Source organism: Macaca thibetana, chromosome 4, assembly GCF_024542745.1.
Source record: "Macaca thibetana thibetana isolate TM-01 chromosome 4, ASM2454274v1, whole genome shotgun sequence".
NCBI classification, from domain to species: Eukaryota; Metazoa; Chordata; class Mammalia; order Primates; family Cercopithecidae; genus Macaca; species Macaca thibetana.
The window spans coordinates 38,077,219-38,104,946 of NC_065581.1; the positions used below are offsets into that span (position 1 = coordinate 38,077,219).

General features: G+C 43.1%; 1 protein-coding gene and 1 non-coding gene across 3 annotated transcripts in view; one reads left to right on the plus strand and one right to left on the minus strand.

Moving 5' to 3' along the window:
* Nucleotides 1-7,413: 7,413 nt before the first annotated feature.
* LOC126954089 (small nucleolar RNA U13) lies at nt 7,414-7,517 on the minus strand. Its single transcript, XR_007725535.1, has one exon. It is a non-coding gene; the product is annotated as a small nucleolar RNA U13 (small nucleolar RNA).
* A 7,640-nt stretch (nt 7,518-15,157) lies between these two features.
* Nucleotides 15,158-27,728, plus strand: part of TBC1D22B (TBC1 domain family member 22B) — a 75,059-nt gene continuing 62,488 nt past the window's right edge. For both annotated transcript variants that reach the window (XM_050787674.1, XM_050787675.1), the window contains exon 1: nt 15,158-15,250. In XM_050787674.1, coding sequence (XP_050643631.1) covers nt 15,195-15,250 — 56 coding nt within the window. In that variant the 5' untranslated portion in view covers nt 15,158-15,194. The remainder of the gene's footprint in view (nt 15,251-27,728) is intronic.

Consider the following 27,728-nt stretch of genomic DNA (forward strand, 5'->3'; position numbering starts at 1 on the left):
CATGTATTTAGTACACAAGTTTGTGAGGTTCAGTTTATCTGGGGCTGGGCTGAGCTGAGCTGAGCTGATCTCAGCTGGACTCACTCAAGTGTCTGGGGTCAACTGTTGGCTGGCCAGGCAATTCTGTTGATTTTGGCTCAGCTGATTCCTATGTCTGAGGCTCAACTGGCTGTTGGCTGAACTAGGATGGCCTCAGCTGGGATAACTTAGGGAGACTTGGCCTAGTTCCACATGTTTTTCATCATCCAGCAGGCTAGCCTAGACATGTTCTCATGGCAATGGCAGAGAGAAACAGTGAGAGCAAGCCAGTCACACAAGTGCTTTGCAAGCCTTGGCTTGGGTAGTGTTTACTAACATCCCATTGACCATAGTAAGTCAAAAGGGTAAGCCCAGTGAGAATGAGGAAGTCCAACAAGATGAGATCCTCCAGGGAAGAATTAAGATCGTTAATGTAACAAATCTACCACACTATGTTCAGAGGTTTTTCCTTACAGGGTGGTAGATAGCCCCAACATCACACCACAGAGCTGGGTCACTGAAGACACTGCCACTGCTGCTAATGAGCATTTGACTCCATAGTTACACTGAGAGGCCCAGCACCAGATCCTGAATGTTGCTGCTGCCCCAGCTATTCTCCCAAACTGGGGGTTGCTGCCATGCTGGCATTGCCCATCAGTGGAATGGATTCTGTGCTACTTCTGCTTCTTTGCATCACAAACTCCTCCTGATTCAAAGTCTAGAGTGGGTGCATTTTATTAGCAGAGCCTACAACATGTGCCATGACTTAGAGCACAGGAAGGTTGGGAAAATAAGTAGCTGGCGTTTTCAGCTATAATACTAGGAGGTGGGCTCTGCTTCCCACAGAGTTTCATAGAGTGGGAAATTCTCCATATGTGGGAAAGGGATTTATATCATGGGCAGCAAAAATACCAAAACAGAACAATAATGACAATAAGGAAGAGAAGGAGCATAAGGAGGAGGAGGAGGATATCGACTAGCCTCTCATTTTCTTTTCTTTACTTTTTTTTCTTTTTTTTCTTTTTTTTTTTATGAGACAGAGTTTTGCTCTTGTTGCCCCGGCTGGAGTGCAGTGGCATGATCTTGGCTCACCGCAACCTCCGCCTCCCGGGTTCAAGCGACTCTCCTGCCTCAGCCTCCCGAGTGGCTGTAATCACAGGCATGCACCACCAAGCCCGGCTAATTTTGTTATTTTTTTTAAGTAGAGAAGGGGTTTCTCCATGTTGGTCAGGCTGGTCTCGAACTCCTGACCTCAGGTGATCCACCCGCCTCGGCCTCCCAAAGTGCTGGGATTACAGGTGTGAGCCACTGCGCCCGGCCAACAGGCTCTCATTTTCTTGACAGCTAAGCTTCTTGAAAGCGTATTATTAGCTCACTTTTCTCTTCTACTTCTCCTCTAATTCTCTCCTGTAGTAATTAGCTCTTGCCACAATAATGATGCAAAATTCAGTGGCTTAAAACCACAAGCATCTCTTTTTCTTATTCAAGCTTCAGGCTGAAGGTTGCCTGGAGTGGGTTCCAGGCTTCGGTCTGGATTTTTGACTGCTCCCACATGTCTGTTATCTTCCTTGGGCCAGTAGCTCCCCAGGGCATGCTTGTCTCATACTGCAGGCATGGGAGTGGAAACACGTAATACTTCTTGAGGCAAACTGTTACTTTTGCTCACATTCCTTCGGCCAGAAGTCTTGCAGGGAAATATACTCCATCTACTCTTATGCACTGCAAGAGGGAGTGAAACTGAGAACAATAATCTAGTCTACTTCTACTTTTCATCTGGCTTCTGACACTGCTGTGCCATTAGGGTCAACCCACAAGTGCCAAATGAATAGACATTTCTCAGGCTGGGCGTGGTGGTTCACGTCTGTAACCCCGGCACTTTGGGAGGCTGAGGTGGGAGGATCACTTGAGATCAGGAGTTTGAGACTAGCCTGGGCAACATAGTGAGACCCTATCTCCACAAAATAATTTTAAAAATTAGCCAATGTGGTGGCACATGCTGTGATCCCAGCTATTCAGGAGGTTCAGGTGGAAGGATCGCTTGATCATGGGAGGTCGAGGCTGCAGTGAGCCATGATTGTGCCACTGCGCTCTAGCCTGGGCAACAGAGCAAGACTCTGTCTCAAAAAAAAAAAATTATCAGAAGATGGGGAGACAGCCAGGTGCCGGGTCATGCAGTACCTATCAGGCATGGTTAGGAGTTTGGATTTCATTCTAAGTGTAGCAGAAGCCATTTAATAGTTAACTATGTGACTAGAGTGGTCCTTCTACAATGCAGATCTCTTCATGTCATGTCCCTGCTTAAACTGGCAACGAATGTCCCATTGCCTAGAGGAAAAGGTAACATAAGACTTACATGGCCTTAGAAGTCTACTATGATAGACCCCTGCTGCAGTGTCTTTTGTCCCTGCACACCATTCCTTGTACTCTTTGGTCTTACCATGTAGAGTTACTTATGGTTAATTTTAGTTTGGATTCTCCAAGAAGCTGACCCTGAGACAAGGATTTGAGTGCAAGTAGTTTATTTGGAGGTGACAGAAACATGAGTGGGGAAAGAGGTAGAAGTGATATAGGGGAAGGAAGGCAGTCAATAAAGGGCGAAGTTTGTTTGTGTTTTTTTTCTTTTTGAGATGGAGTCTCGCTCTGTCGCCAGGCTGGAGTGCAGTGGCGCGATCTCGGCTCACTGCAACCTCCGCCTCTCGGGTTCAAGCAATTCTACTGCCTCAGCCTCCCAAGCAGCTGGGACTACAGGCACGTGACACCACAACCAGCTGATTTTTGTATTTTTAGAAGAGGCAGGGTTTCACCATGTTGGCCAGGATGGTCTCAATCTCCTGACCTCAGGTGATCCACCCACTTTGGCCTCCCAAAGTGCTGGGATTACAGGTGTGAACCCGGCAAGAGCAAACTATTAAGCCAACTACCACAATGGACAACAGGAGCTTAATTCTGTAAAGAAACTCTGAGAAACACACACCTCAGAATTATCCCCTCTAAGTGTTGAAGGAACTTGGGTGTTTATCTACAAACTCCTGAGAGTCAGTCACTAGTTGAGGGCTGCTCCCAGGAGTTAACTCTTAGACATTTTCAGTATGTCATGAGCGTGAACAGCATGGTTTTCTATAGTTCTTGGGAGCTGGGGGAAGAGCCTTCAGGCAAAGAGATGCACTTAGCACACGAAGAGGATGAGGGATGTGGGTGAGGTACTGACAGCATCTCCTACAGTTTCTCATACGTAATTTCTCCTTGTAGACATCCATAGTTCCATGTATGTTTCATCCTTCTGCCTAGGATGCTTTTCCCTCCCTCTCTACCTAGTAAAATCACACTCATCTTTCAAGGCCTTCCTTAGCTTTCCAATCAGAGAGGATCATGCTCCACTCTGTGTTTTCTTAGGACATATTATAGTATACACCTCCATTTTTATCACTTGTCATGCTGCTTTACTTACTAACCAGACTCCTCTACTAGATTATACACTTGTTGAGGACAGGAGCTGTATGTTTATAGTTCTTAATATAGTTTAGTGCCAGGAATATAGTAGATGCTCAATAAAAGTTAGTTAGAAGAACTGATTTCTATCTACAGTGTGTGGCAATGATTTGGTGCAGTGCTGCATTGAATTGAGGTCAACCTAAGGTAAAATCATAATTTTTCCCCCATTCTCACCTTCACAGCATTCCCCTCCCTTCACTCACCCAATGCTTTGCTCGTCTTTCTCTCTGGCCTAATATCAAAATCTGCTTCTAGATACTTCTCTTACATTAAAGGAGCACAAGAAATAGGAAACTTGGGTTGCTATTCATCTGCCGCTGGCTAGCCCTAGGGTCCTTGGGCAAGCCTCTTCCTCTCTTTGAGCTTCATCCGTAAAATGATTTTCAATGTTCCTGCCAATTACTAGGCTCAAGCCTGTAATCCCAGCACTTTGGGAGGCCGAGGCGGGCGGATCACAAGGTCAGGAGATCGAGACCACAGTGAAACCCCGTCTCTACTAAAAATACAAAAAATTAGCCGGGCGAGGTGGCGGGCGCCTGTAGTCCCAGCTACTCAGGAGGCTGAGGCAGGAGAATGGCGGGAACCCGGGAGGCGGAGCTTGCAGTGAGCCGAGATCGCGCCACTGCACTCCAGCCTGGGCAACAGCGTGAGACTCCGTCTCAAAAAAAAAAAAAAAAAAAAAAAGAATATCTCTATAAGGATGGTGTACAAGGAACTGGTAACAGTGGTTGCCTCTGGGGAGCAGAAATAGGTGGCAATGGGCAAAAAGTTGTGAGGGAGATCAAGTTTTTCTTTATATCCGGCGTGAGCTTCCTAGGACTTCTCTGCAACAAACACAACAAACATAGTGGCATAAAACAATAGAAATTTGTTATCTTAAGGTTCTGGAGGCTGGAAGTCCCAAATCAAGTAAACTTATGCTTCAAAGGCTCTAGCAGAGAATCCTTTCCTGCCCCTTCTGGATTCTGGTGGCTTCATGTATTCCTTGGCTTGTGGCTGCATCATGCCAATCTGCTTCTGCCGTCACACTGCCTCCTTCTCTTCTGTCTGTATCTTCTCTCATAAAAGAACACTTGTCATTGGATTTGAGACCTAGCCAAGCAGTCCAAGATGATCTCATCTCAAAATCTTTAACTTAATATCTGTTAAAGACCCTTTTTCTGAATAACATAACATCCACAGTTTCCAGGGATTTTAATGTAGACATACCTTTTTTGTGGCCACAATTAAGCATATCCATTTTTAGATTTTGAATTTGTGCCATGTAGAAATTTATGATAGGCCGGGCGCGGTGGCTCAAGCCTGTAATCCCAGCACTTTGGGAGGCCGAGACGGGCGGATCACGAGGTCAGGAGATCGAGACCATCCTGGCTAACACCGTGAAACCCTGTCTCTACTAAAAATACAAAAAACTAGCCGGGCGAGGTGGCAGGCGCCTGTAGTCCCAGCTACTCCGGAGGCTGAGGCAGGAGAATGGCGTAAACCCGGGAGGCGGAGCTTGCAGTGAGCTGAGATCCGGCCACTGCACTCCAGCCCAGGCTACAGAGCAAGACTCCGTCTCAAAAAAAGAAATTTATGATAATAGAAAGGAAGAAAGGAATTTCTTCTTCTTCTTCTTCTTCTTCTTCTTCTTCTTCTTCTTCTTCTTCTTCTTCTTCTTCTTCTTCTTTCTTCTTCTTCTTCTTCTTCCTATTCTTCTTCTTCTCCTGTTTTTTTTTTTTTTTTTTCTTTTTTGGAGACAGAGTCTCACTCTGTCCCCTAGGTTGGAGTGCAGTGGTGCTATCTTGGCTCACTACAACCTCCACTTCCCAGGTTCAAGCAATTCTCCTGCCTTAGCCTCCCAAGTAGCTGGGACTACAGATACGTGCCACCATGCCCAGCTAATTTTTTTGTATTTCAGTGAGGACAGGGTTTCACCATGTTGGCCAGGATGGTCTCGAACTCCTGACCTCAAGTGATCCACCCGCCTCAGCCTCCCAAAGTGTTGGGATTACAGGCATGAGCCACCACACCCAGTGGAAGGAAGATTTCTATGTGACGGTACAGAGACTAAGATTTCTACTTTTCTGCTTCCTGTTCAACTACATTTTGTCCTTCCCTCAGGATCTGACTTTGAACTACCTTTTCCCTCCAAATTTTATTTACTGTTGAAACCATGTTACAGGAAATAAAAATGGAACTCTCATCCCATGTGGTTGGAAGTGTAAAGTAGAATGACCACTTTGAAAAACAGTTGGGTTGTATTTTGCAAAGGTGAACTTATGCATACACTCCAGACCACCAATTCCACTTCCATGTCAACATCCTAGAGAAATCTTTCTAGTTGTTCACTTATCCAGAAGACACATATAAGAAAGTTTGTAGCAGCAGAGTTCATAGTGGCACAGAATGTGAAACAACCAAATGTCCATCAGTAGCAGCATAGATAAAATGATATTATAAAATGGTCTACTACAACAGTGAAAATGAGTGGACTATAGCTGCACTCATCAACATAGGTAAATATCAAAATCATACTATTGTCTAAAAGAAGCAGGCAACAGAAGAATAGATATATACAATATTAATAGTATGTTACTTAAGGTTACAAACATAGGTAGAAAATATGAAAACAAGGGAATTATTAATATAAAATTCTGCAGAGTGGTTACATCTGAAAGAGAGAGAAAAGAGGAATGCCCATAGGAAGGGACCCCTAAGAGGCTTCTAAGGTATCGGTGATATCCTGTTGTATAGCATGGGGAGTGGGTACATGAATGCAAATGTTATTAATCAAACTGTGCACATCAGTTTTATAAATTCTTTTGTGTGTATGATATATTTAACATCCCATGAAAAAATTCTACTACCGGTGAGGACGTGGAGCAATGGAAACTCACACTCATTGCTGTGAGGATAAGCTGGAAAAGCCATTTTGGAGAACATTTGGCACCATCTAGTAAAGTGGAAGTAGTACATGTTCTGTGATCCAGCAATGCCTTTCCTAGATATTCCTAGTACTGTACCTTAAAGCACTGCTTTTCAAACATGCTGATCACAACCTCTTATTGAGAAGTACATTTTACATCAAACCAAGTATCTCTCGCTCTCAGGCGTGCGTGCACACACACACACGTATGTATGTGTAAGCGTAAAAAAGCTGGGAAAAAATTTTGCAAAACAATGCCCATATTACATGCAACACATTCTGATCTTTTCTATTTCTGTCTATTCTATTTCATTTTATTTATTTATTTTTTTTGAGACGGAGTCTTGCTCTGTCGCCCAAGCTGGAGTGCAGTGGCGCAACCTCGGCTCACTGCAAGCTCCGCCTCCTGGGTCCACGCCATTCTCCTGCCTCAGCCTCCCGAGTAGCTGGGACTACAGGCGCCCGCCACTGCGCCCAGCTAATTTTTTCTATTTTTAGTAGAAACGGGGTTTCACCATGGTCTCGATCTCCTGACCTTGCGATCCGCCCGCCTCGGCCTCCCAAAGTGCTGGGACTACAGGCGTGAGCCACCGCGCCCGGCCTATTCTATTTCATTAAAGGTCCTAACCTTTAAGTTCACTTTAACTCACTAGTAGTTGATGCCATGGAATGTTTGTGTCCCCTCAAAATTGGATTTAGATGCATATGTTGAAACTAATCACCAATATGATGGCATTAGGTGGTGGGGTATTTGGGAGGTGATGAAGGTAGATTACTGCCCTTTTAAGAGGGGCTCCAAAGAGCTGCCTGGCCCTTTCTACCATGTGGGGACACAGCCAGCAGGTGTTACCTATGAACCAGGAAATGGGCCCTCACCAGACACCAAATCTGCTGGCATCTTGATCTTGTATTTCCTAGCCTCCAGAACTGTGAGAAATAAATTTCTGCTGTTTACAAGCTACCCAATCTATGATATTTTGTTTTTTATTTTTTCATGTCAGACAGCTAATGTGCTGACATCTTAACAAGGTTTGAGGGAGGCACATCTCACACACGGGCATGAACACCCACTCATCTTGCTTATGAACTGCAAAAAGACTGATCTGTGATATTTTGTTATAGCAGCCTGAATGGACTAAGACAGTTGAGAAACCATAATTTGAAAAAAACTGCACTAGAGAAAAATTTCCATGAGATAATGTATAAAAGTGTTGAATGAGCAATGCTCAAAATAAAAATAACTGGAAATGAGAATTGAGGAATATTCACATAATGGAATGATATATTGCAGTTAAGATGAGTAAACTAGAGCTCAACGTATTAACAGAATGTTGAGTGAAAAAGCCAGTTGCTGAAGCATATGTACAGTATGATGTTATTTATAAAGTTTCAAAACATGAAAAACATGTTGTTTATGGATACACACATATGTAATAAAACTCTAAAACACGCATGGGAATGCTGAACTTGTAACTCAGGATCGTGGTTTCCACTGGAGAGAAGGAGGGGAATGAGATCAGAGAGGAACAAAATGGAACTTTAATTATATTTTGAGATTTTTTTGTTTATTAATCTTTTTCTTATTTGTTCTTTATTATTTATTGCAGGAGATGGCAAATTACCAATGATGGGCCAAATCTGGTAAGCTATTTTTATATGATCTAGGAGATAAAAACGGATTTTACATTTTTTAATTGTTGAAAAACTTGAAAGAAGAAGAATATTTCATGACATGTAACAAAGTGCAAATTTCTATGTGGATAAAATAAGTTTTATTAGAACACAGCTCCGAGAGCTGATTTATTGTCTATGGTTGCTTTCACACGACAATGGCAGAGATGAATAGCTGCACCAGAGACCATATAGCTGGCAAAGTCTAAAAATATCTACAATTCAGCCCTTGCTATAAGAAGTTTCTCAACCCCTGGTTGACATATATACATACATGTATACATACATAACATACAGATACCTGTATGCACATATATATGCATACACACAGATATGTCAACATGTATATGTAGTGAGGGGCGTGAGGGGTGTGTGTGTGTGTGTGTGTGTATATATATATGTGTATTTTTTGATACGGTCTCACTCATGCTGAAGTGCAATGGCACGATCTCGGCTCACTGCAACCCCCGCCTCCTGGGCTCAAGTGATCCTCCCCCTCAGCCTCTGAGTAGCTGGGACCACAGGTGTGTGCCACTACATTTCTCTAATTTTTTGTATTTTTGATAGAGACGGGGTTTGTCATGTTGCCCAGGCTGGTCTCGAACTCCTGAGCTCAAGTGATCCACCTGCCTCAGCCTCCCAAAGTGCTGGGACTGCAGGTGTGAGCCACTGTACCCAGGCGATGTATATTTTATAATATTAAAATATGGTGGCCGGCCGCGGTGACTCACGCCTGTAATCCCAGCACTTTGAGAGGCCGAGGCGGGCGGATCACTAGGTCAGGAGGCCGAGACCATCCTGGCTAACACGGTGAAACCCCGTCTCTACCAAAAATACAAAAAAAATTAACCAGGCGCGGTGGCGGGCGCCTGTAGTCCCAGCTACAGGGAGGCTGAGGCAGGAGAATGGCGCGAACCCGGGAGGCGGAGCTTGCAGTGAGCCAAGATCGCACCACTGCACTCCAGCCTGGGCAACAGAGCTCCATCTCAAAAACATCTCATCTCTAAATAAATAAATAAATAAATGAATGAAATGGTAACATTAAAGAAAAGTTCCAGAAGTACCAAGATGTATAATTCTACCCTCTACCAAAATTTGCTTATTTTTTCCACGTTTTCTTCTAATCTTTGACAAAACCCATATATTCTTACTGAAAGCATGCAAAGATATTTTATATTCTACCTTTTCCCTGCCGTACATCATTTCATACACCTTTTTGATGTGCTATGTAGCATTCAAATTCGCCCTCTTTAATGGTACGACATGGTTCAAGTTTATAAACTGCACACCATAATTTACGTAACTGCCTTTTCATGTTTAAATCTTCATATTCTTTTCATTTTTCCCTGTTTATTACTGATTGCAAGGCAAAGAATATCTCTGTACACAGAGATTTTCTCCTTTCTTCTTGCCAGGTACGGTAACTTCTTTTCTTTCTTTTTTTTTTTTTTTTAAGACGGAGTTTCTCTCTGTCGCCCAGGCTGGAGTGCAGTGGCGCAATCTCGGCTCACTGCAAGCTCCGCCTCCCGGGTTTACGCCATTCTCCTGCCTCAGCCTCCCGAGTAGCTAGGACTACAGGCGCCCGCCACCACGCCTGGCTAATTTGTTTGTATTTTTAGTAGAGAAGGGGTTTCACTGTGTTAGCCAGGATGGTCTCGATCTCCTGACCTCGTGATTCGCCTGTCTCGGCCTTCCAAAGTGCTGGCATTACAGGCGTGAGCCACCGCGCCCGGCCAACTTCTTTTCTTAGAATAAATTCTTAGGAATGAAATACCTAGTTTTCCCTTCACCCCCAAATTCTGAAAACTCTCTCTTCCTCTCTTTATTCCTATAACCTCTTGCTTTTTCAGTCTTTTTGCTTATCCCCTTGCCTTCTCTAATATAACTGATCTCTGCATTGGCTCTTACAGTGGTCGTTAAGATACTGTACAGCTCTCTTCCTGTTAAATCCCAGCTTGACCTCACTATCTCTTAGGTGGCCCAACATTGCACAGTGCATTGTGAGGGCTGCTTCTTGCTCTCATTTCTTAACCCTTCCCCTCATCACAGTGTCTACTTCCTTCATTCCACTTCACTCCTTTGCTAAGGTTAAAGTCTGCCAGTGATCTCTCTGTAAGTCCAAAGGTTTTTTTCTCTATTTTTATCTTCCCATTGGAGCTCCTGTCCTGAAGTGACTTTCCTCCTATAGTCACTTTCTTCAGGCCTTTCTCCTTCCTTTTCTGTCCCTACTCAAGGATTATCTCTCATAAAACTTTCTCTAAGGGTTGGGATATGCCTACCTCTTTTGAGTCCACAGTCAACCCAAGCATATCTCATCCCTTAACTATAGTTTGCCCCATTTTAAGTTGTTTAACCCTCTTTTGAATGAAGATGAATTTGAAGGGGGAAAAGTAAAAAGTTGCAGGTAAACAATATTGAGAAGCCTCTACTTATAGTTTCAGAATAAACTCTTGAGATAAATTCAACAATCACAGGCCATACTATATTAGTAACAGAAGAGCTACAAAGTGAGGTCCATAGATCAGCAGCATCAGTGTCACCTGGGAGCTTGTTAGAAATTCTGAGTTGTGGCCGGGCGCGGTGGCTCAAGCCTGTAATCCCAGCACTTTGGGAGGCCGAGACAGGCGGATCACTAGGTCAGGAGATCGAGACCATCCTGGCTAACATGGTGAAACCCCGTCTCTACTAAAAAATACAAAAAACTAGCCGGGAGTGGTGGCGGGTGCGTGCAGTCCCAGCTACTCGGGAGGCTGAGGCAGGAGAATGGTGTAAACCTGGGAGGCGGAGCTTGCAGTGAGCTGAGATCAGGCCACTGCACTCCAGCCTGGGTGACAGAGCCAGACTCCGTCTCAAAAAAAAAAAAAAAAAAAAAAAAAAGAAATTCTGAGTTGTAGGTTTCACCTCAGACCTGCTGAATCAGAATCTAGGTTTTTAATATAATCCTCAGTGATTCACATGTGCAATATAGTATAGGAAGCACTGGTCTAGTGGACCAGTGAATGTCTGCCAAGAAGGATCTCCATCAGAAGGCCTCTAAGGACCTCTCGGGAACTTCAAACCAATGGTTTACACCTCTTGCTGGACAAGAGTGGCTGTCATAGCTATCAGCCCTTTGATGACAGCTACCAACTGATCTCCTGACTAGGTGGGTGGCTCCCTCCCTCATCATTCCAGGTACAGGCACATTCCTTTAAAGCTGCAAAAGAGTTTGAAGAATACAATCTTTCTCAGAGAAGACTGTTCCTCAACCAAGAGTGTAGGCAAGGATGTAGAATCATTGGTGAAGTGGACATATCCTACTAGGGGTTAGGAAACACTGTTTCTATCATCTTTCCTAACAAAAAAATATGTGAACAACATAGAATTCAAAGACAAGAAATATTTATATTCTTCCTTCTTTCACTCAGTAAACGTTTACTAAGCACTCGCTATGTGCCAAACACTATTCTAGGTGCTGGGGATACAGCAGGAAACAAAACAAAGTCCCAGTCTTAGTGGGGTTCACATTCTAGGGCAGCAGTCCCCAAGCTTTTTGGCATCCGGGACCAGTTTCATGGAAGCCAACTTTTCCACGAAAATTTTGCGGGAGGGGGGTTTCAGGATGAAACGTTTCCACTTCAAATCACAAGGCATTAGATTCTCATAAGGAATGTGCAACCTAGATCCCTTGTATGAACAGTTCACAATAGGGTTCACACTCCTATGAGAACCTGATGCTGCTGCTGATCTGACAGGAGGCGGAGCTCTGGCGGTAATGATTGCATGCCACCCGCCGCTCACCTCCTGCTATGTGGCCTGGTTCCTAACAGGACACAGACAGGGGGCCTCTATTCTAGCGCATAGAGATGGACACCAAACAAGTACATAATATGGCCTGTAGTGATAGCGCTTCAAAGAAAAACAGAGCCAGGCACAGTGGCCCATGCCTGTAATCCCAGCATTTTGGGAGACTGAAGAGGAAGGATCATTTGAACCCAGGAGTTTGGGACCAGCCTGGGCAATATAGGGAGACTGTCTCTACAAATAATAAAAAGATTAGCTGGGTGTGGTAGCATGCACTGTGGTCCCAGCTACTTGGGAGGCTGACATAGGAGGACTGCTTGAGCTCAGGAGGTCAAGGCTTCAGTGAGCTGTGGTCATGCCACTGCACTCCTGGGCAACAGAGTGAGACCTTGTGTCAAAAAACTAAAGAAAGAAAGAAAAAGAAAAATAGAGCAGTGTAGCCAGTATTTAAGATGGGTGGTTAGGGAGGGTCTCTACAAGGTAAAGACAGTTGGGTATATACCTGCATGAAATGAGGAAGCAAGGCATTTAGGGGAAGAGAAGTCCAAGCAGAGGAAATGGCTAATGCAAAGGCCTTGAAGTAGGAACATGTTTAGAGTGTTCAAGGAACAGCAATAAGACCAATGGGCATGGTTGGAGCAGATTAAGCAAGACAGAAAGTGTAATGAGATGAGGCTGGAGAGGTGAGTGGAGCCAAGTCATGTAGGGTCTTTAAGGAGCTTGGATTTTATGCCAAGTACAGTGGGGGCCATTGCAAGGTTTTGAGCAGAGGAGTGACATGATATGGTCTACATTTTAACAGAGTGTCTCTGGGCTGGGTGTGATGACTCCCACCTGTAATACTAGCACTCTGGGAGGCCAAAGCTGATGGATTGCTTGAGTTCAGGGGTACGAGACCAGCCTGGGCAACATGGTGAAACCTCAATCTTTACAAAAATACAAAAAATTTGCTGGCCATGGTGGTATGTGCCTGTAGTCCCAGTTACTCAGGAGGCTGATGTGGGAGGATTGGTTGAGCCTGGGAGGTGGAGGTTGTAGTGTGCTGAGATCATGTCACTGGACTCCAGCTTGCGTGACAGGGCAAGACCTGGTCTCAAAAAAAAAAAGGTCTCTCTGGCTGCTATATGGGTAATGTACTGTAACGGGGTAAGAGTGGAAGCAGGGAGCTGAATAGCAGGCTGCTGTAAGCGGGTGTGTGGTTGGTGAAGATTAGGGTGACCAACTGGTAGTGGTGAAAAAGGTTCCAACGATCTCAATTTCCCTACCAAATACTATTTAAAAAGTCATCACCAGGTAACTGGTGTGAATTTTTAAAAACTCTTGGAGGGGAAACTGATATAGAAAACAAAGTGTAGTGATAATAGGGCTTCTCTGGGTTGAGCACTGTTAACAACATCCCCTGGGAATCAGTGTTATTTAACATTTCATAAAATATTAAGAAAAAGGAGTGTTTTGAGATATTTCTAGGTACACAAATTATACTTTGCTTTCTACATAGTAAAATGTCAAATCAATAGGGAACAGTTTCTGGAACATCTCTAAAACCATGTGTGTAAGCTGGAAAGTGGCAGGTATCTTGTCACATGGATGAGTGTATGGCAGCTCACATAGGGGAAGACAATCCAGAGGATACCTTTAAGACAGTGAACTCTGAACTGCTGGTTGCCACCCAAGTAAGGAATCTAGAAGTTGTTTTAGATTACTCCTTCAAGACATCAACTCTTCTAAAGCTCAAACAGCCAGCAAAAGTTCTGGCTGTTCAGAATAAAGACAAAACATCAACCTTAACAAAGCCTCGGTACATCCCTCTTTGGGCTTAGTGTGCAGTGCTGGTCACTGCATCCTAAGAAAAAGAAGTGCCAGAGAATGGCAGGTAAAATGATTAAAAGAATACAGGGACTTTTTCTTTCTTTTTTTCCTGGGTTAAATGCCCATGAAGAAAATAAGATGAAAGTGTATAAAAGCATGAAAGATTCAGAAGAAGTAAAAATAGCCCTCGTCATCCAATCCTATAATTCTAAAATTAGGGGACAAAAGAAGCTTGAAAATGGGAGTAATGTAGAAACCGTCGTTGGAGGACATACCCGTCGGGGGTCGGGTCTTTATGTATTCTCCAATATGTGGAAGTACATGTGGTAGCTGTAAATGGAGGGTGGGGGGGGAGTGGGGGACACGCAGCCCACCTCAACAGTCCTTCGATGGGACAAAAACCACTCTGGACTGGTGCCCGCTTTCCCTCTCTCCCCAAATCACCACGGAATACAACCACAGAAACTCAAAAACAGCAAAAAACACCGACAAGACATTCAAAGGATTCAAAATGCTAATATTAAATCTCATTGTCTGGGAAAATTAGATTGAAAATAAATTCAAGGGTGCAAGATTTATAACAGATTAACAAGGGAAATTAAGGATGTTGGTGGGGCCGGGAGGAGATACATCCTTAACTTTGTGATTCACACGATGGAGCTATACTGTGTCCTTCAAAGAAATCGTATTTGGTAATCTGAGTTGGACAGCTATGATAAACCATTTCCTATACACCGTTAGCATAGTCAGAAAGTGAGAGTTATGGATTGACATAGGGATTAGATCATTTGAATTTTTCACCCACAGCACAAGTCCTTCAATCGTTTTCAATAAACAGAGGGAGAGGGAGACTCTGATGAACCGTTGCTCACGTGTTGAGCAGTTAGCAATCCCGGGCTATCGGGTCCCTGCTGACCTTCAGAAAAACGAATGGACATCTAAACGGAACGAGGAAGGGAGGGTAATAACCAGAGTGTCATTGAGTTGAGAGATGTTAAAAATGGGCCACAACAAACACATGGGCCTTTACTTTTAGGTCAAATATTCCTATATATAAATACATAGTATGCTCTCTCTTGCCAAAAAATATTAGACTCAGGAACTTCATTCCTCACGAAGAAGATAATCCCCTCTCTTCCTTCCCATAGATCCCTTACTTTACCTGCTTCTTCCCTCTTGCGGGTTAGGAACTTTGAGCCCCGCCTCTCTGCTCGTCCAAGCTCCGCCTTCCCCGTCCACCTGTGTGCCCAGACCCTGACGTTACCCGTTGGCTTCAGCGGCCTGCAGGATTCCGGCTCCCGATTGGTCGGCCCATCCAAGGCTTGCGCAGCCCACCAATGGCAGCGGTGCTGGGTGGAGGGGTGCCCACATCCAAGATGGCGTCCCCAGGAGCTGGGAGCGGGTGACCGGCGGCGGGGAAGCGGCCTGGGTTGGCCCTCAGATTGCGGGGTCTGGGGGCATCTCGCCAGGCAACCCCTTGGCCCGCCTACAAGGCCTTCCCCCTGCCAGAGCAATGGCCGCTGACAACAGCAAGCAGTTTTGGAAGAGGAGCGCTAAGCTGCCGGGGAGGTGAGCCCAGGACGCTGACAGGGAGAGGGGATTGGACCAAACCCTTCCAGATCCTAGATCCCTAAATCCCGCGGCCCTGGGGCGCCACCGAGGCCGGAAGACTGGTTTGGGGCAGCTGTCAGGCAGAGGAGCGAACAGCGAGCTTTGGGGACGGCTGGATGTGGGTGTAGACCGGGGTCTGGGGGCGGAGGTTTCTGGAGGGGTGACCTCAGCGAGAAGGTGGCCGAAGATTGGGCGTAAAGGGGAGTGGAGTTGGGTGAGTAGTCAGTGTCGGCCCTGGTCTCGGGGGTTCCTCCCCAGAGCTGCTTCCCACTCTAATTAGGACTCCCTCTCAGGGGTCTCCACCACGCACAGGTGGTTGGTCGCTCGAGGATGGCTTGCTCCCCCAGCTCGGCACTTACCCGAAGGGTTCTTGTGGGAGTTTGGGGTCGCCTGCCGAGAGGGTTAGGCAGGAAAAGTGAGGACAATTCTCAACTCCGACCTTACTTTATCTTGAGTTGGCCTTTCCCACTGGGAATTATTACAAGGCGACCACAGAATCAGGTTATTCCTTTGGCATTTTCTAAGGATTTGTCCAACCCCAAGTGACTTCTTCCTCCCCTGTATTGTAATGCACTTCTTGTGCAAATGCACTAAATTCTTTCATTCTTCAGTTGTTTAGCTGGAGAGCAGACCTCCTAAGACTACTCCCACCCTCTTTGTGGTGTATGTTGAGACTTTTGGCAAATTATCCATTCATCAGTCTACTGTTGGTTTACTGTTTCAGTTTATTTTGGGCAAAGTCCTGAGAAGTATAAGGAAGAGTGTGTATTTCAGTCGTGAATCTAAGATTTCTGCCAGCCACAGTCTACTTGGTGATGAAATTCATGTTTGGTTGTGCCCCACGTGCTACCTTTTCTAATGGATTCAGGTTTTTTCTTTCTGGGATGATCTTTTGAACTCGTGACTTTTTTTTTTTTTTTTTAAGCAAGAGGGAGATGAGGGTCAATAGTGGCTGAGTTAGAGCCTTACTTCCCCCCCCCCCCCCCCCCCCCCAATGAAATAGAAATAAGGTCTGACTATGTTTGGGCTGGTCTGTAACTCCTCGCCTCAAGTGATCCTCTTGCCTTGGCCTCCCAAAGTGTTGGGATTGTGGGCGTTAGCCACCATGCCCCACCAAGAGTCTTGTTTTATTAAGGATCCTAGTAGACATATGGAAAATAGGTGGAAATCAGCTTTTAGTAATACTTATTAAATAATAGAAAGATAACTTCAGATTAAAGTGCTGCGGACTTGCGGTGTTGATATAACTGTTAAAGATGTTCTGTGTTTTTAGGTAAGCACCACTTCCTGCCAACTGATTCCTTTTCCTTCCTGGTTTAGTGAGCTCTCTAGTTGTGCTAACTGCTATTCTCCGGGGTTTTCCATAGTGAGATCATTAAATTTTGACATCCTAAGATTATAATCAGAATCAATAGGAAGACAGTTGTATCAGGAAGCAGTGCAAGAGATGTGGGACATGGCATGGGCTTCTGTGCCTTCTGACTGGTGGTTGCTATTAACAATCTTTTTTTCCTGTATTTCCTGTATTTGACTCTAAGAACAGTCAACTTTTTTAAAGCACTACTTTTCTGAGATAGGAAGAGAAGTCTTTTCAGTTTCTTCAAGCTTCTGGATTCCCTTTTCATTTCAAAGAATATAGAGAAATAGAGAACTTTTGAGTTCAGAAAGACTTGGGTTACTATTTGGGCTCTCCTGTGTGTGTGACCAAGACAAATAATCTATCTAGGCCTCAGTTTCCTTATCTATGAAATGAGAAATAAAAATACCTTCCTCAGAGTTACTGTGGGGACTAAGTGAAATACCCTATTTGTAAAGAACCTAGGACAGTGTTTATTTAGCACATTATAGTTGCTCAGAAGACAGTAGTTATTAATATTACTGTCATTATTAGAGCAAGTAAACATTTAAAAGAATGTTACTCAGATCCTTACCCCAGCTCATTGTCTTCCTTGTTTGTTTTAAGGTATTCAAATATTGTCACAATTCATAATAATTTTTAGTACCTTACTTGGTAAAGAGAAATATTTTTCAGCTGTGTGCTTTTAGCAGTAAAGCCCACAAGCCTCTGGTCGTGGGAGAAAACTAAGGTTCTTTTAGATAGAAAGGTACTTTGATTTAAAGAAAATATTAGAGCATTTTCTCAAGAATAGAACTTTTGCATCTGTACTCTTTCGGTCTTAGGGAAGAAAAACTTTCTCCTGGGTGGGGAAATGACACAAATGACTGTACTAGACGCATGGCAACTTGGAAATGAAACTGCTTTACTCTTCATTGCAAATTGAAAGGTGAAAAATCAAAGCGATGACAAGATTCTTTCTGTCTGATCATGATCCAACAACCTTAGTGACAACAAATAAAAATTTTATTACATAAAATAACAAGTTACAAATGAATGAAACATTCTTTTTAAAAATAACAGCTTTATTGAGATATTAATATACCATGAAATTCATTCTTTTAAAGTGTACATTTCAGTGGTATTTAGTATATTCATTTATAGTACAGATGGTTTTGTGCAACTATCGCCACTAATTTCAAAACATTTTCATCATCCCGAAAAGAAACTACATACCTGTTTACAGTCACTCCCCATCCACCCCACTCCAGACCCTGGTAACTACTAATGTACTTTCTGTTTCTGTGGATTTACCTCTTTTGGACATTTTATATATATGGAGTAATATGATATGAGGCCTTTTGTGAGTGGCTTCTTTTATTAAGCACAGTGATTTCAGGCTTGTCCACGCTGTAGTATGTATCAGTACTTCATTTTATTTTATAGCTGAATAGTGTTCTATGGTGTAGATATATCACATTTTGTTCATTCATCGGTTGATGGACATTTGAATTGTTTTCACTTTTGGGCTATTGTGAATAATGCTTTTATGAACATTTATGCACAGGTTTTTGTTTGGATATATATTTTCTATTCTTCTGCTGATAAGTAGGAGTGGAATTGCTGGGTCATGTGGTAACTTGGTGGAACTAAACATCTTTTTAAGTTCTCTGAGTTATTCACATGAGCCCTGTGTACTTAGCACATCAAATGGTCATTGTGTTGATGCCTAGAAGATAAGAGGCAATCTGTACCATTGTTGTTAAGAATGCAGGCTTTGGCGGGTGTGGTGGTCTGTAATCCCAGAATTTTGGAAGGCTGAGGAGGGTAGATCACTTGAGGCCAGTTCAAGACCAGCCTGGCCAACGTGGTGAAACTCCCATCTCTACTGAAAATACAAGTTAGCTGGGCATGGTGGTGTGCCCCTGTAGTCCCAGCTACTCAGGAGACTGATGCCCAAGAATCTCTTGAACCTGGGAGGCGGAGGTTGCAGTGAACTGAGATTGCCTCACTACGCTCCAGCCCTGGGCAACAGAGCGAGGGTCCGTCTCAAAAAAAAAAAAAAAAAAAAAAAAATGCAGGCTCTGAAATCCGACTGCCTAGGTTCAAATCCCAGCTCTACTTTCTAGCTATGTGATCTTATGGGATTTAATTAACTTCTCAGTGCATCGGTCTCCTCATCTCTAAAATAGGGACAGAGTATCTGCCCCATGGGGCTGTTATGAGGATTAAATGAGATAATACATAATAATTGGTTAGGAGGTACACAATAATATTAGCTATTACAATAATGATAGTTACAATGATAGTAGCTATCATTTTTGTTTTCTCTCCTTGCTTTAGTTTTTGAAACTGAAATTGAAAAGCTTTGATCTGGCTGAGTGTGGTGGCTCATACCTATAATCCCAGCACTTTGGGAGGCTGAGACGGGCAAATCATTTGAGGTCAGGAGTTCGAGACCAGCCTGGCCAACATGGTGAAACTCTGTGTCTACTAAAAACACGCAAAAAAATTAGCTGAGCGTGGTGGCGCAAACCTGTGGGGGGAAAAAAAGCTTTGATCGGGGTGTGTGTGTGTGTGTGTGTGTGTGTGTGTGTGTGTCTAGAACCTGGGCACAGGAGAAAAAAAAAATCACTTTATTTATTTTTTTTTGAGACAGGGTCTCCATCTGTTGCCCTGGCTGGAGTGCAGTGGCATGGTCTTGGCTCACTGCAGCCTCTGCCTCCCAGGTTTAGACAATTCTCCTGCCTCAGCCTTCTAAGTAGCTGGGATGACAGGCACATGCCACCATGCCCAGCTAATTTTTGTATTTTTACTAGAGAAGGGGGTTTTGCCATGTTGGCCACGCTGGTCTTAAACTCTTGACCTGAAGTGATCCGCCCCCTACTCAGCCTCCCAAAGTTCTGAGATTACAGGTGTGAGCCACCGTGCCCAGCTCTGGCTAATTTTTGTATTTTTCGTAGAGCCAGGTTTTGCCATGTTGCCCAGGCTGGTCATGAACTCCTGGGCTCAAGCAATCTGCCCACGTCATCCTCCCAAAGTGTTGGGATTACAGGCGTGAGCCTCTGCGTCTGGCCAAAATCCAAATTACCCGAGTCTTCTAGGCCCTTCATTGTTGGAAGGAGAGGCCAAGTTAAGGACTTGAACCCAATCCTAAAGTAATAATGAATCTGACAGGAGACTTAGTGTAAAAGTCATAGCCTGTCTGGGCAGGTACATTACAACCTGTTCTTGGCTTAGAGATGTTTTACTGGTAGAGTGAGTGACTAGAAGATACCAAATTATCATTGAAACAGCATAGATCGGCCGGGCGCGGTGGCTCAAGCCTGTAATCCCAGCACTTTGGGAGGCCGAGGCGGGCGGATCACAAGGTCAGGAGATCGAGACCACAGTGAAACCCCGTCTCTACTAAAAATACAAAAAATTAGCCGGGCGTGGTGGCGGGCGCCTGTAGTCCTAGCTACTCAGGAGGCTGAGGCAGGAGAATGGCGTGAACCCAGGAGGCGGAGCTTGCAGTGAGCCGAGATCGCGCCCCTGCACTCCAGCCTGGGCAACAGCGTGAGACTCCGTCTCAAAAAAAAAAAAAAAAAAAAAAAAAAAAAAGAAACAGCATAGATCACCTGTTCTGGAAGACTAATGTGGATTGAGTATGTGAACCTAGATCAGTTGCCAACACATTTGGCATTTAAATTTGATAGGTCTTTTTCCCATATTTGTGCTAGCTGTTTTATCAGTGCTAAACAGACACCTGTTGATTTTTCCTACCAAGATGTTTGCACTGTTCCAACTAGTCAAAACAGCTATGTCAGTACATTGTATGGTGTTGGTTTTATTAAAGAGAGTGACGGAGGTTAATCAGAACTTTTGTTCCATTTTGTCTGTGTGGCAGCATATTCCATGGCATTCTTTTCTCTGTGTATGTGGTGTGTTTTCTTCAAGATGCAGTGTGTTAACCTCTGGTTTTTAGGTCTAGCATAAGCAGAGGCCTAGGTTTTGTAGAGATCTAATCTTCACTTACTAAATATTGTTAAGTGCCTGCTGATATGTGTCATGCTCTGCCAGGTGGCAAGGGGGCTACAGAAAAAGATATGGCACCACTAAAAAATCTGCTTGGCATCATGGCTGGAGAAGAGGCTGTGTATGATTGACTTTCTGGTTTTTCCACTAAACATATGTTACATTTGTAATCAGACAAACTTAAATGTGGAATTGGGTGAAAACACATTGTTGAATGCAAAGAGCAAGATGTCGAATGATATGTACAATGTGCTGTGTTTTATGTGAAGTTTAAAAACATAAAAAATACTGTGTATTGTTTATGGATGTATGAATATCTGTAGAGGTATAAAAACAGATGGGAGGAGTTCCCTCCAATTTCAGAGTAATTGTTATCTCTTGGGAAGTGAAGGAACAGGACTAGGGACTGCATCTGGGGCTTCAGTAGTCTAACACTTTGTTTTTTCTTTTCTTTTCTTTTCTTTTTTTTTTTGAGACAGAGTCTCACTCTGTTGCCAGGCTGGAGTGCAGTGGCCTGATCTCCGCTCACTGCAACTTCCGCCTCCCAGGTTCAAGCGATTCTCGTGCCTTGGCCTCCCAAGTAGCTGGAACTACAGGTGCACGCCACCATGCCCAGCTAATTTTTTTTGTATTTTTAGTAGAGATGGGGTTTCACCATTTTGGCCAGGATGGTCTGGATCTCCTGACCTTGTGATCCACCTGCCTCGGCCTCCCAAAGTGCTGGGATTACAGGCGTGAGCTACTATGACCGGCCTAACACTTTTTTTCTTAAATGAAATGTGACAAATGTTAACATTTATAAATCAGAGTGATGGGTTCATGGATGTTTATTATGTCATTTTCTGTACTTTTCTTTGTGTTTGAAAATGTCAATTAAATGCTTTTTCACTTAGTTAATGTTTTGTATTTTTTTAACTTGTGTTGGAGAAATCAGCCAGTTAGCCATGGAATTAAGTAAAATTTAAAGTAACATGATTTAGAGCCAAAATAAGTCATATTTACAGTGTGATATTATTTATATAAAGTTTAAAAAACATGCAAAATCATACATTATTTAGGGATACATACACAGAAAATGAAAATATAAAAATGAGTGTGAAAAATGCCAGATCCAATAGAGCAACTTCCTAGGAAGGGAGGAAGGGGTATGCAAGGGTGTTTTTTGTTGTTGTTGTTTGTTTGTTTGAGACGGGGTTTCACTCTTGTTGCCCCGGCTGGAATGCAATGGCACTATCTCGGCTCACCGCAACCTCTGCCTCTCACGTTCAAGCGATTCTCTTGCCTCAGCCTCCCGTGTAACTGGGATTACAGGCATGTACCACCACGCCCAGCTAATTTTGTGTTTTTAGTAGAGACAGGGTTTGTCCATGTTGGTCAGGCTGGTCTCAAATTACCGACCTCAGGTGATTCCCCCACCTCGGCTTCCCAAAGTGCTAGGATTACAGGTGTGAACCACCGTGCCCGGCTGGGATTTTGACTGTATAATGTCTTATTGCTTAGGCTGAATGTTGAGTGCTTATCTGATTGTGTCTTTTTTGTTTTTTTCTTTTTTTTCTTTTTTTTTTTTGAGACAGTCTCACTGTGTCGCCCAGGCTGGAGTGCAGTGGCATGATCTCGGCTCATTGCAACCTCTGCCTCCCAGAGTCAGGCAATTCTTGTGCCTCAGTGTCCTGAGTAGCTGGGATTACAGGTGTGTGCCACCAAGCCCAGCTAATTTTTCTATTTTTAGTAGAGACGGGGTTTCGCTATGTTAGCCAGGCCAGTCTCGAACTGCTGAACTCAAGTGATCTGCCTGCCTCGGCCTCCCAAAGTATAGGGATTACAGGTGTGAGCCACCACGCCCAGCCCTGATTGTGTCTTATATTATGACCTAAATCTAGTTTGTTTTAAAAAAGTAATATCAGCCCTGATTTATGTATGTTAGGGAACTAGAGAAGACATGAGTTAGTAGATGCTGGGGGTAGGGATATGGAAAGTTTCATGAGGGGTGTAGAATTTGAAGAGAATGTTGCAGGATGGATACAGTTTTGAAAAGAGATGTAGAAAATAGAAAAGCATTCCAAGTAGGGAAAAGAGCCTTATTTAATAATGGGTTTAATAAGTTTGGAAGGTGGAGTGGAGATCAGCCTTTCTTAGAGCTGAGTTTGGGTTTGGAAGGAGTAGGGATGATACAGACAGTGATAGGTGAATTATAAATGTCAGGAAATTGAGCACCTTGATCATTGGGCTCTTCTGGTCTATCTCCATTTAGTCTCTGTGATCATCTTGGTTTCTCTTTTCTAACTTCTTGCCTGTCTTTTTTAAGCTGCAGTAAACTGATTTATTACACAAAGTGTTCCAGGTTTAGATACATAATGGTTTAGTTCAAGAATATGTTAACAAATTCAATTTGGGCTCTGATGCCTTTGCTGATAAAGTCCATCATTTATCTTAGCCTTTCTGGCTATGCCAGCACCTTGGGCTGACAGCTTTAAAAAAATAGTCTACTGTGATTGTAAGATTCCTTTCCTAGATGGTAACTGATGGCTTCTGGCCCTTCAGCCTACACAAATTAGGTTTGCTTTTTTTCTACCTGGGTTACTCGCAGATGGTAAAACTCCTTTAAGGAGAGGATCTAAGGACCCTCTCTTATTTTTCTACCCAGTCACCTTACCTAACCAGCCTGTTGAGATCTTCATGCAGTTTATCCTCTGATTTTATATTTTACTGTGAGGAGGGCTTGTGGACTTGAATAATTCAGGTATACTCTTAGGTTATTTGCAGCTGTTAATGTGCATATCAGTAGCCCTTTGGGATTTTTTTTTGCAGTAGGTGGGGGTGTCCGTGTCTAATACCCCCTTCCTCTCTCAGCAGAACTTTCCCTTTACTCTTTGATTCCTCTTTTTTTCTCTCTGCCTAGGAAACCCTTTAAACACATCAATTAGTATTGTTTTCAGAGTTTGTATTTCTGTAGTAATATAGGTAATAGTTCGCTTACACGTATTAATCTTCCAGAGAGGTTTAGGGAGTAAAGATTCTTATAGCTAAACAGGTAGGGACTGTATTCATAAATTAAAGATTATATATAAGATTTCCTCTGAAATCTTAATAGAAATTAATGTGAAAGTGATTGAATTGGCTATATTTTTATTTAAAAGCATCCTTTAGGATCACCTCTGTTATGTGAAACAAGTATTTGGTAAGTTTGTTTCAATTTCTAAATGTTGGGTATGGATTAAATTATAAAAATGGGAGGCAGGAAGAAAATCAACGTTTCTTGGGCACTGAGTGTGTGCTGGGTAGTGTTCTAACGTTCGCAAATCTACGTCACTTCTTGCTTAACATTAAATGAGCATTACCACCCACCAGGAATTATGCTGAAGGGCTTTTGACATATCATCCCACTTGAACCTTCTAACCTTCTCAAGATTGCTTATTTCTTATAAAGGTGATACTTGTACATGATACTACATCAGAAAGGGTTTGCAGTGAAAACTGAGTCTCTTTGGTGTCCCATCATCTTCCAGTCATCTGGTTCCTATTCCAAACTGCTGCTACCAGTGTCTTTTGTATTTTTTCAGATACTCTGTGAATACATAGACCTAATCATACATAAAATGCGTATACCTATTTTAAAGATTTTTACAAAAATGGTGTCATACATATAGTTCTGCATCTTTTTTCAGTTAATGTCTGAGTTTATTTCATGTCAGTGAATATAGAACTGCCTCATTCTTTTTTTTTTTTTTTGGGGACGGAGTCTTGCTCTGTCACCCACGCTGGAGTGCAGTGGCACGATCTCTGCTCACCGCAACCTCCGCCACCCGGGCTCAAGCGATTCTCCTGCCTCAGCCTCCTGAGTAGTTGGGATTACAGGCGCCTGCCACCATGCCCGGCTAATTTTTATATTTTTTAGTAGAGATGGGGTTTCGCCATGTTGGCCAGGCTGGTCTTGAACTCCTGACCTTAGGTGATCTGCCCTCCTTGGCCTCCCAAAGTGCTGGGATTACAGGCGCAAGCCACTGCACCTGGCCAGAACTGCCCCATTCTTTTTAAAAGATGTACTGTAATTTATTTAACTACTTTCCTGTTGGTAATTATCCTTTCTCTTTTAATAGGTAAGTTAGCTCCTTTATATTTATTGGAATAACTGATATATTTATTTAGTTTTAGTTCAATTTTTAATATTTTCTTCATCTTTTTTGTTTGTTTGTTTGTTTGTTTGTTTTTGAGACAGAGTCTCGCTCTGTCGCCCAGGCTGGAGTGCAGTGGAGCGATCTTGGCTCACTGCAAGCTCCACCTCCCGGGTTCATGCCATTCTCCTGCCTCAGCCTCCGGAGTAACTGGGACTGCAGGCACCTGCCACCATGCCCGGCTAATTTTTATTTTTTTTTTTGTATTTTTAGTAGAGACAGGGTTTCACCGTGTTAGCCAGGATGGTCTCGATCTCCTGACCTCGTGATCCACCTGCCTCGGCCACCCAAAGTGCTGGGATTACAGGTGTGAGCCACCGTGCCTTGCCTTTTTTTTTTTTTTGAGATAAGGACTTACTCTGTTGCCCAGGCTATAGTACAGTGACATGATAGGTCACTGTAGTCTCAAACTCCTGGGCTCAAGTAATCCTCCCACCTCAGCTTCCCAAGTAGCTAGAACTACAAGCATGCACCACCACAGTTGGCTAATTTTTAAATTTTTTGTAGGTACAAGGTCTTGCTGTGTTGCTCAGGCTCGTCAAACTTCTAGCCTCAAGCGGTTCTCCCACCTCAGCGTCCCAAAGTGCTGGGATTACAGATGTGAGCTACCATGCTTGACCTTTTAAAAATATTTTCTTCTTAAAAAAATCTTTCACTATGTGGACTATGCTTGCTTTTGAGGGGAGGGCATATATATATATATGCCCTCCCCTCATATATATATATATATATATATATATATTTCTGATAATTTGGAAGATTTATCTTTTTATTCTAGTGATTATGTTTGTAAGTGTAACTTTATACGATATTTCTTCAGACAGTACCCGTTGACTCCCTACCATGAGCAATGATGAAATTAGTAAGTATATTCCTCACCCCTCTCTTTCCACCTCCTTCTAGTTGATTATATTATTTTTCTTGGTTTTATTTTCTGTCGTAAAACATACATATTCGTCTATTCACATTTGCAAATCTACATTAGGATTTAATGTTAAGCAGGTAGTGACATAGATTTGCACATTGAGCTATCTGCTTTAAATATCTTCTGAGCCCTGTCGGTAAAAGATGAAGAAGTCAATGGACTTCATTTGTCCATTTTTTCCTCCTTTTAACATTTGTCAATTATATTACTTTTACATTCTCTTTGCCTCAAATGTAAGACCTAGTTGTAAGGTTGGATTCATTCAGGGCTCTCCACCAATCCTTTTGCCATGGTTTCCCTATATCATGATTAAAGTTTGTTCTCTCACAGCTTCTTCAGGCAGGAGTTAAGGAACACATTTTCCCTGAGTTCTTATATGTTGAAAGTAGTTTTTTTTGTTGTTTTGTTTTGTTTTTGTTTTACATTTATACTTAAACAATAGTTTGGCTTGATATATAGTTATTCTCAAGTCATTTATTCTCATTTTCTTTCTTCTCTTCCTTCCCTTTCCCTTTCCTTTCCAACAGGGTCCAGGCTGGAGTGCAGTGGTGTGCTCACTGCAGTCTGGACACTCCTGGGGTCAAGCGATCCCCCTGTCTCAGCCTCCCGAGTAGCTGAGACTACAGACATGCACCACCATGCCCAGCTAATTTTTTATTTTCTTGTAGAAACAGGGTCTCACTTTGTTGCCCAGGCTGGTTTTGAACTCCTGGGCTCAAGCAGTCTTTTTGCCCCAGCCTCCCAAAGTGCTGGGATTATAGGTGTGGGCCACCCCATCCAGCTCATTTTCTTTTAATTGTGATATGTTACAGAAAAGTACATGAAGCACAAATGTGTGGTATGATGGCTTAATGAATAATCACAAAGTGAACACCCCCAGAAACTTCTGTGTCTATTTGCTCTCTCCTCCTTTCTTTCCCCCAGAGGGAACTATGTCATTTACTGCTTTCTTTTTTTTTTTTTTTTTTTTTTTTTTTTTTTTTTTTTTCAGTAGAGACCGGGTTTCACTGTGTTAGCCAGGATGGTCTCGATCTCCTGACCTCGTGATCCACCTGCCTCAGTCTCCCAAGGTGCTGGGATTACAGGCGTGAGCTACCGCGCCCGGCCCCTTTCTTTCTTTATAATATTACTCTGCATGCATCCCTAAACAGTAGAAACTACTTTTGTCAGTTTTTGAAGTCTATATAAGTAGAATCATACAGTATTTATTCTCTTATACTTCATTTGTTCAACATGACATTTGTAAGATCCATCCACATTGTTACTCGAAGCCCTACTTCACATACATTATCATTGCTGTATAATGTTGTACTGTATAAATGTGTTTCAATTGATTTCTCTTGTTATTACTGATGGACATTTGGGTTATTTCTAGTTTGGGGCTAAGAGGAGCCATGGTGGTTTGAATAGTCTTATATATGTCTCCTAATACATATAGGTGTGTATTTAGCTTAAGGTACCTATTTGGGAGTGAAAATACTGGGTCTTAGGGTATGCATATTTCATTCTTCCTAGATATGGCCAAACTGTTTTTTGAAGTGGTTATGTCACTTTATACCCCTCCTGCAGTGTGTGAGTTCCTTAGGTCACCCTTCACTGTCTTTTAGCCCGATGAGCCTTTCAAGTAGGCAGTATTCCCATTTTAGATGGCAAAGCAGGTTCAAAGGAGTCAAAAAGCTTACTGAAGTTCATAGTGGTACTGAGTGCCAGCACTGGCATTTGAATTCTGCTCTCTCCAGCTCTAAAGCCCGTTACCTTTCCATCTTGCCTTCTTTACACATAGGTGTGTAAGGCACTGAAACTTTACCAGGGAAAATGAACATTATCAAATATATTTTTTAAAGGGAAGATTGCTCTCTTTGGGGGATGACTTGAGTACAGTTATTAGAGATAACCTATTTCTCAAAGTCCCATCCAATTTTGTGATGCAGATGGTACTCAGCCAACGTATTTAGTTTCCCAGCTAAACTAACAGTTTATTTCTTC